The following is a 14,713-nucleotide window of genomic DNA, read 5'->3' as shown; positions in this document are numbered from 1 at the left end:
GAAGACACAATTTCAGAACCTATGAAGATGATGTTGGCAACTAAAAAATAAAATTTACAATTCTACTATACAGTAGTATCTCCGCTTATCTGTGTGGACAGAGCCCCCGCCACTGAATTAAAGCAGCCCTGATCACTGCAATTGTCTGTGTAAGCAGAGTCCTCTTCCAAAGCTGAGCTAACTAATCAGTGTTCAAAACTCCCATTGCTCTAGCTACATTTTGCAACAGGGAATTTCATTAATGCAAGCAGTTTCTGAGCTCTGGGTGCAGTACTGCACCTAAGATTTCAGATTAAAACTGCAGAGCGAAAGGAAAGGACCTTTTTCTGCCTCTCCACTTCCAGCTACTCTGTGAAGACTGGAGAAGAGACCCTCTTAAGAATATTAGGGGGGTGGGCAGGGGAAGGACTAGAGTAGACCATGTGAAAAATGAACATATTTTTGCTGCAGTTCATTCATTTTCAGCTTTGTATTCTTATAAAAAAGTGTGCCTAGACATTCCGTTGTTGCGCCCATAACCTAGGCTTAAGGTGCCATTTAGCTCTTAGCTTTCATATCTCAGTTTCTAACACTGTAACTAATGCGTGCCCTACCCAGATGTTCCTGGACTGCAACTCCCACTGACTGTGGCTAATGGGATGTAGAGTCCAACAACAGCTGGAGGGGCCACATGATTTAAACAAAAAGGAAAATTTTGGGGTGGCTGTTCAGAAAACTATCAGTTTCCAGAAAGCATTCTCTTCAGCAGTTGCCAATAAATAATCACAACAGTGCCAACACAAATGGCACTGTAAACTGCAGAATGTCTATCATGCATCAAAGGCCATTATTTGGTAAGATAGAAATGAGTTAAAAGCTTTTTTACCTAACTTTACCCTAAAAGGCTGGGTCTGCAAATGTGATAACTTACCAATGACTGTTTTAGAAATAAAAGTGGGAACTTTTCCAGGGAAGAAAAACTTGTCATTCCTCAACCCATGTAATGACCAAAGCCTCCCTCCGATGAAAAAAAGAACTTTTAAAAAATGAATATAAAAGCTGCACTTTAGAATAAATTTGTGGGCCGTGGGGAAGCAAGGGTGACTCTTCCATTGTGATGAGATCTAGGGGGGGGGGGAAACAGTCCAAAAAGCAAATAGATGTATGAATTAAATCTGCAGTACTTACCTTCCATAAAATATATGCAAGAATCAAAAGCAAAGCAATTCCAACTAGTGAACCCAGTCCAATGAGCAACATTGTTACACTAGCTTTTGGGTTTTGGTTATGAAGTCCCTCCAGAATGACCTGCACAAATAAGGAACATCCAGCATTTAACCATCAAGGATTCTATAGAGACTGTACCAGGTTTCTCATACACACAAACTTATATGGCTTGTATCCTTCAGGGTGTATAAATTAGACAGTCAGGTTTTGTATCCACAGCAGTGACCAGAGGAGGAACAGCAGCTAGGAGGAGCACAAAAAGAAGAAACACCGTGGTGCACTTCCATCAGCACAAGCAGATGAACTTTTTTCCAGCTGAAAACAGCTAAGGGTTTGGCGGATCGCTTAACCATTTTTGTGCCTGTTGTAGCAACAGCTGTGTGGTTTTTGATTGTATTTTTACAGACACATCATGGACCACCTGAATGAAGCTCGCATGCGACTGGCCTAAATATTGCTTCCCCAATAAAATGCTGTTTAAAAATACTTACATAGGTAGTTTGCTTGTCCTTGTGCAGTTCAATGACTTTAGGATTCTGATCTGCTGAAACACTCGCTTTTACTTCAAATGTAAGTGCAGAAGCCGCATCCTGTTTTTTTAAAAGATAGGTTTATACCACTTGGAGGGAACACGCAAAAGACACTATGAAATGTTAAATTGAGTTTATAAATATAGGCTCAGGAACCCACTTAGGCCATGCAGGCAATGTTAAGCCCTTTTCAAGTCCCATGGATTTGAGCGGGAGGGAGGAAGAAATTAAGTACATGCTTTAGTCCCTGCCACTGAAATTAGTGAGTCTTATAAGCACAAAACCATTAATGGATTTTGCTCTTTGTGAGGCTTCTGACCCTTGGGTACATGCATTTAATTACGATTATTCAAAGATGAAAATATTTACCATATTCAACACTGAAGGAGTTGCTTCCAGCTGAACGTGAACAGTTGCTTCTTTCCCGTTTTCCATGTTTCCAAAATTGCAAAATATTTGCAAACAGAGCAAGTCATCTTTCATACAGTACTTCAGAAGAAAGAGAAAAATTGTATGAGATGCAACTTATACACAGCTATTAATTTTTTAAAAAACATTTAGACTGACCAGCCTTATGCAAGGGTTAACAAGTTTCTCTGAGCGATTGTCACAGTTTCAGAGACATTTGGAGATAGGCTATAATTCCTTCTGCTTCTGTTACTTTGGAGTTTGCTTGGAAAAGTTTCAGCAAGGACTTGCCTGCTTATGCTATTTCTCATAAAAGGCTACCAGTAATGCTGTTCATTGTTCTAAATCTTTCCGCACTATTTCTCTTGCTAGCTTGCTAGAATATAGCTTTTTTAGATGCATCCACAAATGTGGTTTTGTCATTTTTATCTATCCCCACAAAGATGGATTTTCTCCTGGTCCTATCTGATGGTGATGGGGTTGAACATGAGACCTTCTGCTTGCACAGCAGATGATCTACCACTAAGCTTTCCTCCTTCCCAGGGATTTCAGTGTTTTGGTAAACTTCTGATGAAGGCCTCATCCACACATAAGGTTCTCCATCTCCTAAAATCGTGGTTTGGAGACTGAATACAACACACATTCCTCTCCCCATTCCCTGGAGCTAACCATGGTTAGCTTTGAAGCAAAGTTTGCAATCAAAGTTGTAAAAGTTGGTTTACATATTCTGATTATACCTCCTTAAAGGGGAGAAGTGGGGAACTTATGCATGGAAGAAGAGGCAGTGTGCAAGTGTGATTTCTTAACCATAGTTGGGCTGATTTAGATACCAACTTTCTGATCTTTCTCACAAAACATTTCTGAAGCACCAGGGGCTATGCCAAAAGTGCCTCAGATATGGATGCCCCAGTGTTAGCTTAATTTTGAAATACCAGTTTAATGAATATTGCAAATGCCAATCCATTTATGGTAGATACATTGCATTTACTGTTTGGCCATGTAGGGAAACTTGGCTACATGGAGTTTGAGTGCTTCCTTTGCTTTGCACCAGAGGTGGGAACCAGATCCATCACATTCACTGAGGAAGCTAAAAGCATGGGTACTGTTAACTTGTGGATGCAGGGATTGGAAACAGCATAGCCATACAGGGGGGTTTCCAGACAGGCAGCTGATGAGCCAGGACTACCCAGACTCCCTTGCTACAGCATTTTAAGGACTATTGTCAAGAGAGACATAGACCTGCCTTCCTGCCATTGCCAGCTACTGCAGATAGCTGGAGGGTTGTTCATTTTAGAGGATAAACAGGGAACATATGGACAGCAACATGATTTTAGATATTATGGCAAGTCCCTACATGGCAGTTACTAAAGCCCTAAATATGACTGGGTTTTTCAGTATATTTATATAGCCAAAGTGGCTGGCAGGCCTGCAGCTTTAAAAACCACTTAAATGCAAAAATAAAAATAAAAAAAAATTGCAGAAATCAGCAACCAAGGATTTTTAAAACTTGTTTATGTGTTGATTACACCTTCCTTTAAAAAAAAAAGGCTGTCACAAAAGGTTAAAGGTAAAAAGGTACCCCTGACCATTAGGTCCAGTCGTGGATGACTCTGGGGTTGTGGCGCTCATCTCGCTCTATAGGCTGAGGGAGCCACCGTTTGTCTGCAGACAGTTTCCGGGTCATGTGGCAAGTATGGCCACTTTTGGTGAACCAGAGCAGTGCACGGAAATGCCGTTTATCTTCCCGCTGGAGCAGTACCTATTTATCAACTTGCACTTTGACATGCTTTTGAACTGCTAGGTGGGCAGGAGCTGGGACCGAACAATGGGAGCTCACCCTGTCACGGGGATTCGAACCGCCGACCTTCTGATCAGCAAGCCCTTGGCTCTGAGGTTTAGACCACAGTGCTACCCGCATCACAAAAGGAAGTTAGGAAGTTAGGAAGTTAGGAAGTTCAATATTCTACAGTTCCATTATACCATTTACAGGGTCTGAGTAAACTCTTTATCTGGCTCTCACCACTTTGAAAGCATTAATTACATGTATGACCAACTTGCGATATTTTGAGAAATCTTGATTTCAATCCTTAATTGATTTTAAAATGCTTCAAAAAGAGGCTCTTGTTCTCATTTTGTTAATTATTTTCATGGCTTACATTCCCCATCTGAAGCTACTGAAGCATAAGCACCATCTTTTCTTATCCTTTGCTTTTTTTATGTCCAAAGTTTACCATTTTAACTATTATGTACCTCAGTCTTCCAACAAACACCTCTTTCTTCCATACATGATCAAACCCAGTTTTCTGATACCAAAATCTGCTCATCTAATTAATATGAACATGCAATATAAAAGTGTGGAATAGGAAGTCATAGTGGGTTGGATCCAGAGTGTCCCCTCCTGCAAATACAAGGGACTGAGATCCAGGAAAGGAGGAACAAGGTGGGAAATTATTTTCACCAATTCCCCCTCCCGTCTGCAGCCCTTTCCACAAATCTTCTACAACAGCTTTAAAGGGGCTACAGGGATGCAAGAGACAATGTCTTCCTCTTCCATTGGTAGAATCCCATAAATGGATTCTGCTCATGGACATTCTGGATTCAAACCCATCTCTCTAACAACATTGAATAAAGTCAAGAAATTACCAGCCCTCTCTTATCAAGCTTTGTAAAGAATGTAATGAGATCTTGCAATATATTTCCATTTGTCTCCGGCAGAGTGCAGTCTCTTATATACTTCTTGTATGTACAGTTTCCATCAGTTGTCTAAAAAAGGAACAAAAGCAAAATTAGATTGTAGTTTCTGAACCTTGGGTGCTATTCCACACTAGTCCTACTCAAGAGTAGACTCACTGACATTAATGGACATGACCAACATATTCATTTATTCCAATAGGCCTTCTCTGAGTTGAATTACTGCCCCTTGTGCACACCTTTACTCTTTAAACACATTTAAGCTGCAATCCTAACCCTGTCTGCTCATAAACCCTACTGAACTCATTGGAGTAAACCACATTGTTTTTAATAGTCCTTTAAATAATAGAATCATGGAATTGTAGGGTTGGAAGGGACCCAGAGGGTCATCCAGTCCAACCCTCTGCAATGGTAGAATCTCAACTAAAGCATAAGTTTTAATACAGATAGCTTTGGGAAGAGAGAGAGAAAGAGAGAATGAGTCCGGCGTATAACCTTTATCCATGGCTAAATTTGCCCCATCTTTCCCTCAAACTATGCTGAAGGGAGGGTGGGTGGGTTTGCAAATAAATGTAGGGCCAAACTTGCTGATATGTGGGCTCTGTGCCACCGCAGCTAATACGGATGAGGCAGCTGGAGGAGAATTTTCAGTCCTTACTGGTGGGATTTTAAACAACTATTTGCCAAGCTGTGTTTTATGGCTATGGAAAGGACACAAAGTGGATGGACACAGCTGGATGACTCAGGATGTCTGACACATGCAGATCTTTGCACCTGTACAGCTGACATGAAAAGTGTCTTGTGTGACACAGCAGCCCAATCCCTACTGGTTACACAGCTGCAAACTTCTCAGTATTTCACTGCTTTGATACAACCTTCCTACTTGCCATACATAGAGTAAACCAGGCATACCTGGACATCCAGAATATTAAACAACTTGATTTCTCTAGGAACAAAAGAATTGGGTATCTGTATCACCAGGCTTACACCAGGAGCCATACTTAGTCCCGGATTGCTGACCTAAGGAGTAAAGAACACAATTATGGTAGAATCTCATCTGAAACTGGAAATCAAACCAGACTCTTAACTTACATAATACCTGCTATTTTTGCTCTCTGAAACACAAAAGTTTGAAAGATGTTCACGTACCCAGGTTTTATATTAAAAGGCTTATATATCTTACATTTCAAATCATTTTTAAAGGAGGTGAGTCATCATAAGACTTCCAGAAATGAGGTAAATTTGAAGTAGAAATGATGATCAGAGATTATACAAGTAGGAGTAGCGGCCTGCGACAAAATGTTGCTGTTTGAAAGTGCTGTTCAAGATTCTAGCTACTCTGTGTGTCTCTCCTCCCCGCCACTCCCAGTTTTCCTCCCTCCTACAACAGCCCGTCAGCATTCTGTACCTACTGCTCTGGACTTCTTTTTGGAAGGAGAAAAATTAGGAGGGGCAATGGACACACTACTATCACAACACAGCTACATTAAATTCTTTAATGTCTCCATTGAGGCCTTGTGGACAATGTTTGCCCCTGTAAACCAGGAAGCAACCTTTTCAGAAGTGACCTTTGGGAAGAAGGGTGGCACAAAATTCAATAATTATTAATGCACCTCACGCTTAATGCGTCATACCACTCTGCTAGGTGTAGGAAGTTAAGGTTGGGTCTGTTAAAAATCCAAAGGGTTAAAGAGCTGTTTAGGGAAGGAATCCAGAGGGCGAGGTGGGAGGGGGTGAGCAGAGATCCACTTAGTGGCAGTAGTGAGCAGGAAGAGCTTTGGCTGGTTTGCTTGCCTCCTTTCCCTCTCATGGTGCAGGGCCTATAACCCATCTCATCACAATATACATTCTATTTTTCTCGCTATCTCAGAATTAAATTATTCTGGGGCTATAAAGGAGTCCACACACCCCTTTTAAGCTCCCCCCCTGCAGAATTCTTCTGTGTTTTGCTCAGTGCAAATGTGGCCTTTTCAACCATCATATTTGTAACTGGAATAATGGCAAAACTGCATGTTTTTATTACTTAACCTTAGAAAGCAACTTTGACAGAACAGTTAATTTTTCATCTGGGGAACTATTGAAGGAATTGTGTTCCAAGAATAGTCCAAGGAGATATAATTGAAAGAGGCACTGCAGGTATAGTCTTACTGGCTCAGAGAGTGTCTAGCTTTATTGAAATCAGCTTAACCTACAAGGAAAAGCCCCCCGCTCCCCATGAAGTGATAAATTTCATTTAATTCACTTTTCAAAAGCGCCTAGAACAGAAAATGTGTCTGTAAGAAATATCTTACATGGAAAGTGAAGTTTATCGTCTCCTTTATGCAGGTAACTGGTGAATTTTCCTCACTGGGTCCATAAACAAATGATGATGGAGATACAGATCTACAAAAAGAGTTTCCCAAAAGAAATGATTGAAAATAAATCTTGATGAAATCATTACCAGTGCATCCATTGTCAATTAGCTTCCTTAAGTACCATTTGCTACACATCTGGAATCCCAGGTCATCAAAATGGAAGTCAGCTCACAGGCAGCCTAATTCTAGTTATAGTAGCTGCCTGCAATAGGGACGTGGGTGGCGCTGTGGGTTAAACCAGAGAGCCTAGGACTTGCCTATCAGAAGGTTGGCAGTTCGAATCCCCTCGAGGGGGTGAGCTCCCATTGCTCAGTCCCTGCTCCTGCCAACCTAGCAGTTCGAAATCACGTCAAAGTGCAAGTAGATAAATAGGTACCACTCCGGCGGGAAGGTAAACGGCATTTCTGTGCGCTGCTCTGGTTCACCAAAAGCAGCTTAGTCATGCTGGCCACATGACCCGGAAGCTGTACACCAGCTCCCTCGGCCAATAAAGCGAGATGAGCACCGCAACCCCAGAGTCGGCCACGACTGGACCTAACGGTCAGGGGTCCCTTTACCTTTAGCTGCCTGCAAGAGGCAAGTATAACAGGGTCTCCAACTCTAGGATGGCAGGCTCTTCTGCCAACTGTGCTGAGGGAGTCAGGCACAGCTGGTGTTTATGCACTGCTTGCTGACTGGGCAGGCAAGGAGGCAATCCCGCTCAGCCAGTGAGGCACTGACCAATTGAGGGGGGCTCTGACTGGCCCGTTTAAACTTAGTTTTTTGGCAGGCAAGCCCACTCTGCAGCCAGGGAAATCCTCTAAATTGCCAGCTGGACACATGTGCCCTGGCTAGCATGGATGGCCACAGAATGCAAGGGGCGCAACTTCCGCCCCACACGGGAAAGGGGGTAAGCCGCCATTCTCTACACTGGATGGTGGTGCCTCTCTAGGATTTCAAAGAGAATTCTTTTCCTGCCCTACCTGGAGATGCCAGTGACTGAAGTGGGGCCGTTCTGGATGTTCTACCATCCAGTCTCTCTTCCCTTTCAGAAACCCTCTGGTCCCTCTTTACTTACAGAGGCTTCTTGTTTCAACTGCATTCCGTCACCCATATCTGCCCTTGTTTGTTAAGAGTAACCCATCTCCCAAATAGCTCAATGTTCTAAGCTCTCCTGAGAGTTTCTAAGCCATGAAAAGGTAACAAGATTGCAGAAACATTGACAGTGAAATCCTAAAGGCATGGAAATGATGTGGGAGATGGAAGTCAAACAGAACTATGCATAAGAACTAGTTAGCACATGAAGGGTTAAGACTCAGTACATGAAGGGGTTCATGGACTCAAGTTAAGTCATGCTCCCTGTTCTCTGATGAGAGAGGAAGCGAAGCCTCTTCTTGTCCCTTCTGTCTCCCTGCCATGTAACTGACGAAGGCAGATATGGCAAAGCTTTGTTCCAAGCTTAGAATACATGTTTGAAACCATATTTCTGCATTTTCTACCCAAGGGTATTCTGCCCATGTTCTCCTTGCTTCTGCTTAGATCAGTTCACGAACAAGACCTTTGAATCTATAAGTAAAGCATTTTTAAACTTACTTAACACTGTGTGGTTTGCTCATTGCAAGAGAGGTAGAAATAGAGGAGCACTTTGCAAGTAGACTAAATGGGTTATGCCAAAGGTTTAACAGCCTACACTCCTTAGGCTTCACTGTGCTGCTTGACTTTGTCCCATTGGGACTCTCTCCTGCTGAAGAGTCAATTGAGCCCCACATTATGAATCCAGGCACCCAGCCAATCATTTTGTTATTCAGCCCTCACACATGGGCCACAGGGATTCATATTTTGCTCCCACAAATATGAAGGTGGTTTAAACCACCTTATCCAAAAACCTGCTGGACTCTAGAAAGGGTTCATGCTGTCTTCCTCAAAACCCTGATTGCAGCAGTTCATTATCAGCTCTAGATACACACTTGAACATTCATTAGCTTACCCATGAACACTCAGCTCAACCTCATGCTTCTGAGGCAATGTTAAAATTAGGCTGTTATCCAACAATATGTCAGTGCCCAGTTCATTTTCACTGCGGGAGGAAACAAAGATTACAGTGTATCACAACACATGCACAACACACAAGATCAGATTTGGTTAGATAAAGTTTTCTGAACTGCACACTTAGTATCACTAAGAGAGAGCAGGAGCCAACCCAAGAAGTCCTATTGGTCTGAGTGAAAGAGTTAAGCACATTTCCACTGCAATTTAACTAAAGTCTTATTTTTGCAACCAAACTACTAAAAACAGGTTTTATTTGGTTTCTGTTAGGACTTTTGCACATTATGTAATATATACTTTCCATGCTTCAGCAACTCCTTGTATAATTCCCGGTTCTGTCATTCAAATGCAGAGACAATATCAGTCTAAAAGGGCAATCTGTAGCAAACAGCACTTACCAGGTTGCGTTAATGCTGATGCTGAGGTCATCTCCTGCCCTGCTAAGTGAGCTTGCATCCAACCCAAAACTGAAATCCATCTGTGGAGTAAATGAAATGCTTTAGGGTTTAAACGAATGCATCTGTATTCTATCAGCAAGCATACGATATTAGTAATATCAGTAGAAATTATATTATTGGTGTTTGAACTGCATGCTGCCTTTGTAACTCATTTAATCATCAGCCCAGTCTTCAATGCACCCACTGGGAAATGGGTACTACTGAATTCGTTTCCTAGTAAGTGTGCTTAGAATAATTGCTATCTTCAGTCTGACTTGCTGTCCAGGCAAGCTGCATTTTTGTGGCTCATCCATTCCAAATACCTATTTGATCAAGTACACAACACACATTAAACCAGGAGTGGTAAGCTACCACATTTTGGACCAGAACTGGCCTGCAGAGGGTTTCCTTGCTTCTGTTTTTACTGCCCCACCACCAGCACCCATTTCACCACTGGCAGCAGTGCTGAATGCCTCTCCTCTTCCTGCTGCTACTGAAAAAGGATGGGGGCACTTAGAGAAATGATTTGTTCAGCTGTTTCCCAAGTGCTGGTGATGGCCAAGCTCTCTGGAAACATCAGAACACTCCAATCGACTCTGAGTGACAGCACTGAGAAGCGGGAGGTGCTTTGTTCAGCACTGCTGCTGATGGCAAATTGGGCTGGGTGAGGGGACAACATTGTGGCTACTGTTTTAAACTTCTCTACCCAGCCTAGGAACGTGAGGAGGAGGAAAACTCCACTTCTGTTCTGCTGATGTGCACAATACTGTTCAAATGCTAGGGGAGGCTTTGTGCCTGTCCACACATCTCTGTGTGTGCATGTCTATGTAATGTGTGTGAGCTGAGTGTGTAACATGTGGTGTGTCTTCAAGAGTGTGTTGTGGAGTGGCCGCCCCCCACTTCTGATCACAGCCACCACTGGCACTTGGCCCTGGGAGAGGTTTGGGCAAGGGTGAGTGAAGCCCTCAGGCCAAAATAGTTTAAGAATCTCCCTGGCAAACAATCCCCAAAGTACTACATATGCTGGCAGAATCCTATTGACTGCCATGCTTGTCACCCATGAATGCTTCATTTTGACATTGCCAGCTTGTCTACAGTTTTTAGTTCTCCAAAGAACTCTGTTTCCAGAGAGGTGTGAGCTCTGGGATAGCTCAGATGGTAGAGCAGGAGACTCTTAATCTCAGGGCTGTGAGTTCAAGCCTCACGTTGGGCAAAATATTCCTGCATCACAGGGGGTTGGATGATCCCAGTGGTCCCTTCCATGTCTATGATTCTATTTTCAAATATGTGCTGACACAGATCCTAACTGCAAGGCTGTTTGTTAATCATCAAAAGGGCAGTTAAGAAAAACACATGCATGAGTCTATTCAATTGCCATAGGACACAAGGTGTGTTCTTTGGTGTAAGTTAGGAGTGGGGAACCTGTGGCTCTCCAGATGTTTTGGACTCCTATCTGCTGCAGTCAGCATGGCCAGTCAGGATATAATGGGAGTTTTAGACCAACTTCATCTGGAGGGTCATAAGTTCCCCACCCCAATGTAAATGATGCCAAAGAAAGTAATATATATAAATATATTTAAAAAGTTGATATTTAATTTTACCTTTGACAGGTGATCTACATATAAATGCCCCACACTGCAGTCAAGTCTCACCGCATGACTTTCTGTTTCTGACACTTCACAATGTATTTGGGCTTCCTCCTGTGGTAAGAATGTACAAGAAGCAGCTGACAAAGGAATATGGATGTTTGCAAAAGTACATATTAAAAAAAAATACCATGTTCTGAGAGATCAACGTAACAAGGTAATGGAGAGCTGCAATGGGGTATCATTACATTTTTGTAGAAAGAAGCCATTGGTCGCTCAAGTCTGGATAGAGACTGGTGCTGGGTGTGTGTATTATTTTTCTGATGAAAACTGACCCCCTCCTTTCTTACCTGCTGTAGAATTTTGGTGAAATAAAGCCCTTTGGGGAGCTGGATATGGAGGGCAGTTGTATAGGCATCATCGCCAGCATTGTACAAGGTAACATTCAACATCAGTACTCTCGTACTTCCCACCACAAGGTAGGGCTTCTTTTCATGAGGCCTGTTGGAAATGAAAATATTGCTTTTGACTTAACTTCAAATGTTACTCAAGTACAAGAGGCTTGTACAAGCTCAGGCTTTCCTCTAAAGTGCCAAGCCATACACATGAAGCCTGTGTCCCTGCCCAGATGTCGCTGGGATCCCAACTCCCATCAACGCTTTGAGGAGATTTCACCCCTCCCATTGCAAGAATCTGCTGATTTTCTAGAGAGGAGGGGGCAGATTGTGCTCCAGTACTTATTCCGCTCCAGCCTCACTTCAAAGGGGGAGACTGAGTGTTATCTCTGTGTAGATAAGGTCGCTGCAGAAAGCAGCTGTAACACTCAGTGCAGTCCAGCGCCTCCATTTGTATATAGTTTGCATAGTACAGTAGCTGTAGTGAATAAAAGAAGATATTCTTCAGCGCTGTCGTCCGAGTGATTTATGCTCTGCTATACTCTGCTGTGCACGGCTGTCTTCTGGAAGTGAGTTTGGTGCTCACAGCTCTGAGTTGTGAGTCCACAGCACTTAGACCTGTTCCTGCAGAAGAAGGTCTCTGGAAGTGCTACCCCAGCTCGCCTGGCCCAGTCGGGGCTGAAGTGGTTGGGCCCAGTCGGTGGCACTGGCTCAAAGGCGAAGCTGACACCCTTGACCTTTGGCCATGCTGGCTGGGAAGGCTGGGAGTTGGAGTCTAGCATCATCTGGAGGATCACAAGGTCCCTTTCTGCTATTATAAGCTGACAGCTGGGAAATAACTCCACTGGAGAAACTGCTATTTTCTCCTAGGAGAGTAAACCAACTCTTCCCAAATAAATCTGCTACACAAGACTACTTCAGGATGTTTTGGCCTGTGGGTTCAGAAAGCACTGCCCTGTACAAAAATGGGATTTGATCACTTTTGCTGGTTCTCCCTGCCATCATATGGTTCTCCCTCCACACATTTAGCCCCGTTCTCCAATGTCATGTCCTCTTTTCAACAGCTGCGTGTCACTGCAGTGTTGTCTGTCAAGAAAGCCCAACTGATCAGCTCCTTACCACACGTAGGGGCTTTCACACAATCAGGACACCTGGCCAGGCAGTTGTCCCTTGGACGTGAACAGCTAACACCTGGGCAGGGCTTATGTCATTTTGCCAAGTGGTGACAAAAAAATTACCACAGAATTTTACACAAAGAAGGACCAAAGAGATCTGATGAAGCCCGCTGGACTTGGCACCATCTCTCACCCTGACCTATCTCACAGGGCTGTTGGGGCATAAAGTTTGCTTCAGTGGATGGGTGGACAACCATACATGCCATTTTTCGCTCCTTGGAAGGAAGGATGGCAGGATAAAAATGGCCAGCTCTCCTAAGGTAATGTCTTCTTGAAGGACCTTGGTCATCTGCATCTTCCTACCAAAGGGGAAGCACCATTCTATCACATACAAATGTGTAGCAAAATAGACATCTTTATGGACTCTGTTGTCCTATGACCTGGTGGTGGGCATTTTACTATTCCCTGTCTGATTAAGGGGGTGTGGGGCATGATTGTCCTTACCACTTGGCAAGCCTAGATGACCTAGCAAGTGCTTTTACACACACACACACACACACACACACACACACACACAATATCCCTGTTGTAGCTTTTGTGTTGATTGGAATTGCTCTGTCTCATATTGTTAGCCTTATTTGCTTGCTCTTTGTATTTCCACTTAAAAAAAAAAAAAGCACATGGCTAGGTGTGTCTGTGCTTAAAGGTAAAGGTAAAGGTACCCCTGCCCATACAGGCCAGTCTTGCCAGACTCTAGGGTTGTGCGCCCATCTCACTTAAGAGGCCGGGGGCCAGCGCTGTCCGGAGACACTTCCGGGTCACGTGGCCAGCATGACGAAGCTGCTCTGGTGAGCCAGCACCAGCACCGCACACGGAAACGCTATTTACCTTCCCGCTAGAAAGCGGTACCTATTTATCTACTTGCACTTGGGGGTGCTTTCGAACTGCTAGGTAGGCAGGAGCTGGGACCGAAAGATGGGAGCTCACCCCGCCGCGGGGATTCGAACCGCCGACTATACGATTGGCAAGTCCTAGGCACTGAGGTTTTACCCACAGCGCCACCCGCGTCCCCCTGTGTCTGTGCTTAATTGCTGTTTTTATGGCCACCTTATGCTGCACACAAGCTCTCATCTTATAAACTCCAAGTCAAGGTTAATATATAGACAGGACTCCTGCACGTGAGTGAGCACGTCTAGCTTGCATTCCTCCTGGTGTTCTCTAATCACGTTAACAAGCAAAAAAAAGATCCCTAAGAGGATTTAAAAAGTAAACTTCAATTTGACATTAAAGTTTAATTAAGACTTGCAGAAGAGCTGCCTTGAAATGGACATTTATCAAATATATTGGCTCGAGACCAACACATTAGTCAATGAACACCTTGGGGAGACAAGCTGGTACTTAGGCAGGCAGCAAAAGGTAGAAGCTCTGCGTAAGAAGCTAAGTTTCAAATTAAGGAGAAACACACAACTGTTAACATTCCAGTGGCTGGATCTTGGGGTTACAGTCTGCTTCCAAGTTAAATAATGGGGTGTTCTTCCCTTTCCTATTGTGTGTGATGCTGTGTTTTGCTTCATTGCCAGTGTGCCACCAAAGCTGGAAAGGCGAGCCTGGACAAAAGGAGATGGCCAGTGTGGAGTATGATATTTGCACATATAATAAAATCACCAGGTGCACATCTGGGAATGTGAGAAAGCTAAACTAGACTTTTCACTAGTAATCATAGTGTGTGTGTATATATATCACACTAAGCAGTGCAGGAGCCCATTTTTATGGAGATATATCAATGTCCATAAAAGTTCTCATCCGTACAAATGTACAGAACACTGCAACACAAATTGCTGAAAAGGGTTCTTCATGATGTGGCATATTGTGCAATGCAAAGAGAAGTATATATACCACTTTGAGCTCCTTGGAAGTAAGGTGCGACATAAGTGTAATAATTAAATAAATAAAGCATATCCAGCCT

General features: G+C 43.4%; 1 protein-coding gene across 1 annotated transcript in view; it reads right to left on the bottom strand.

The window, feature by feature from the left end:
* The window catches only part of ITGA4 (integrin subunit alpha 4), a 55,409-nt gene that overhangs the window by 301 nt on the left and 40,395 nt on the right, over window positions 1–14,713 (bottom strand). Inside the window, exons 18-27 of the mRNA XM_083627809.1 lie at window positions 11,588–11,738; window positions 11,253–11,351; window positions 9,613–9,692; window positions 9,156–9,245; window positions 7,127–7,217; window positions 5,748–5,855; window positions 4,788–4,907; window positions 2,106–2,225; window positions 1,698–1,796; window positions 1,168–1,287 (exon numbers count right to left, since the gene is read on the bottom strand). Of these exons, the coding sequence (XP_083483935.1) occupies window positions 1,168–1,287; window positions 1,698–1,796; window positions 2,106–2,225; window positions 4,788–4,907; window positions 5,748–5,855; window positions 7,127–7,217; window positions 9,156–9,245; window positions 9,613–9,692; window positions 11,253–11,351; window positions 11,588–11,738 (1,078 nt within the window). The remainder of the gene's footprint in view (window positions 1–1,167; window positions 1,288–1,697; window positions 1,797–2,105; window positions 2,226–4,787; window positions 4,908–5,747; window positions 5,856–7,126; window positions 7,218–9,155; window positions 9,246–9,612; window positions 9,693–11,252; window positions 11,352–11,587; window positions 11,739–14,713) is intronic.

Source organism: Podarcis filfolensis (assembly GCF_964270895.1).
Source record: "Podarcis filfolensis genome assembly, chromosome: 1".
In the NCBI taxonomy this organism is placed as follows: domain Eukaryota; kingdom Metazoa; phylum Chordata; class Lepidosauria; order Squamata; family Lacertidae; genus Podarcis; species Podarcis filfolensis.
The sequence above is the reverse complement of the archived record's forward strand: the minus strand, read 5'-3'. Positions and strand labels throughout refer to the sequence as shown.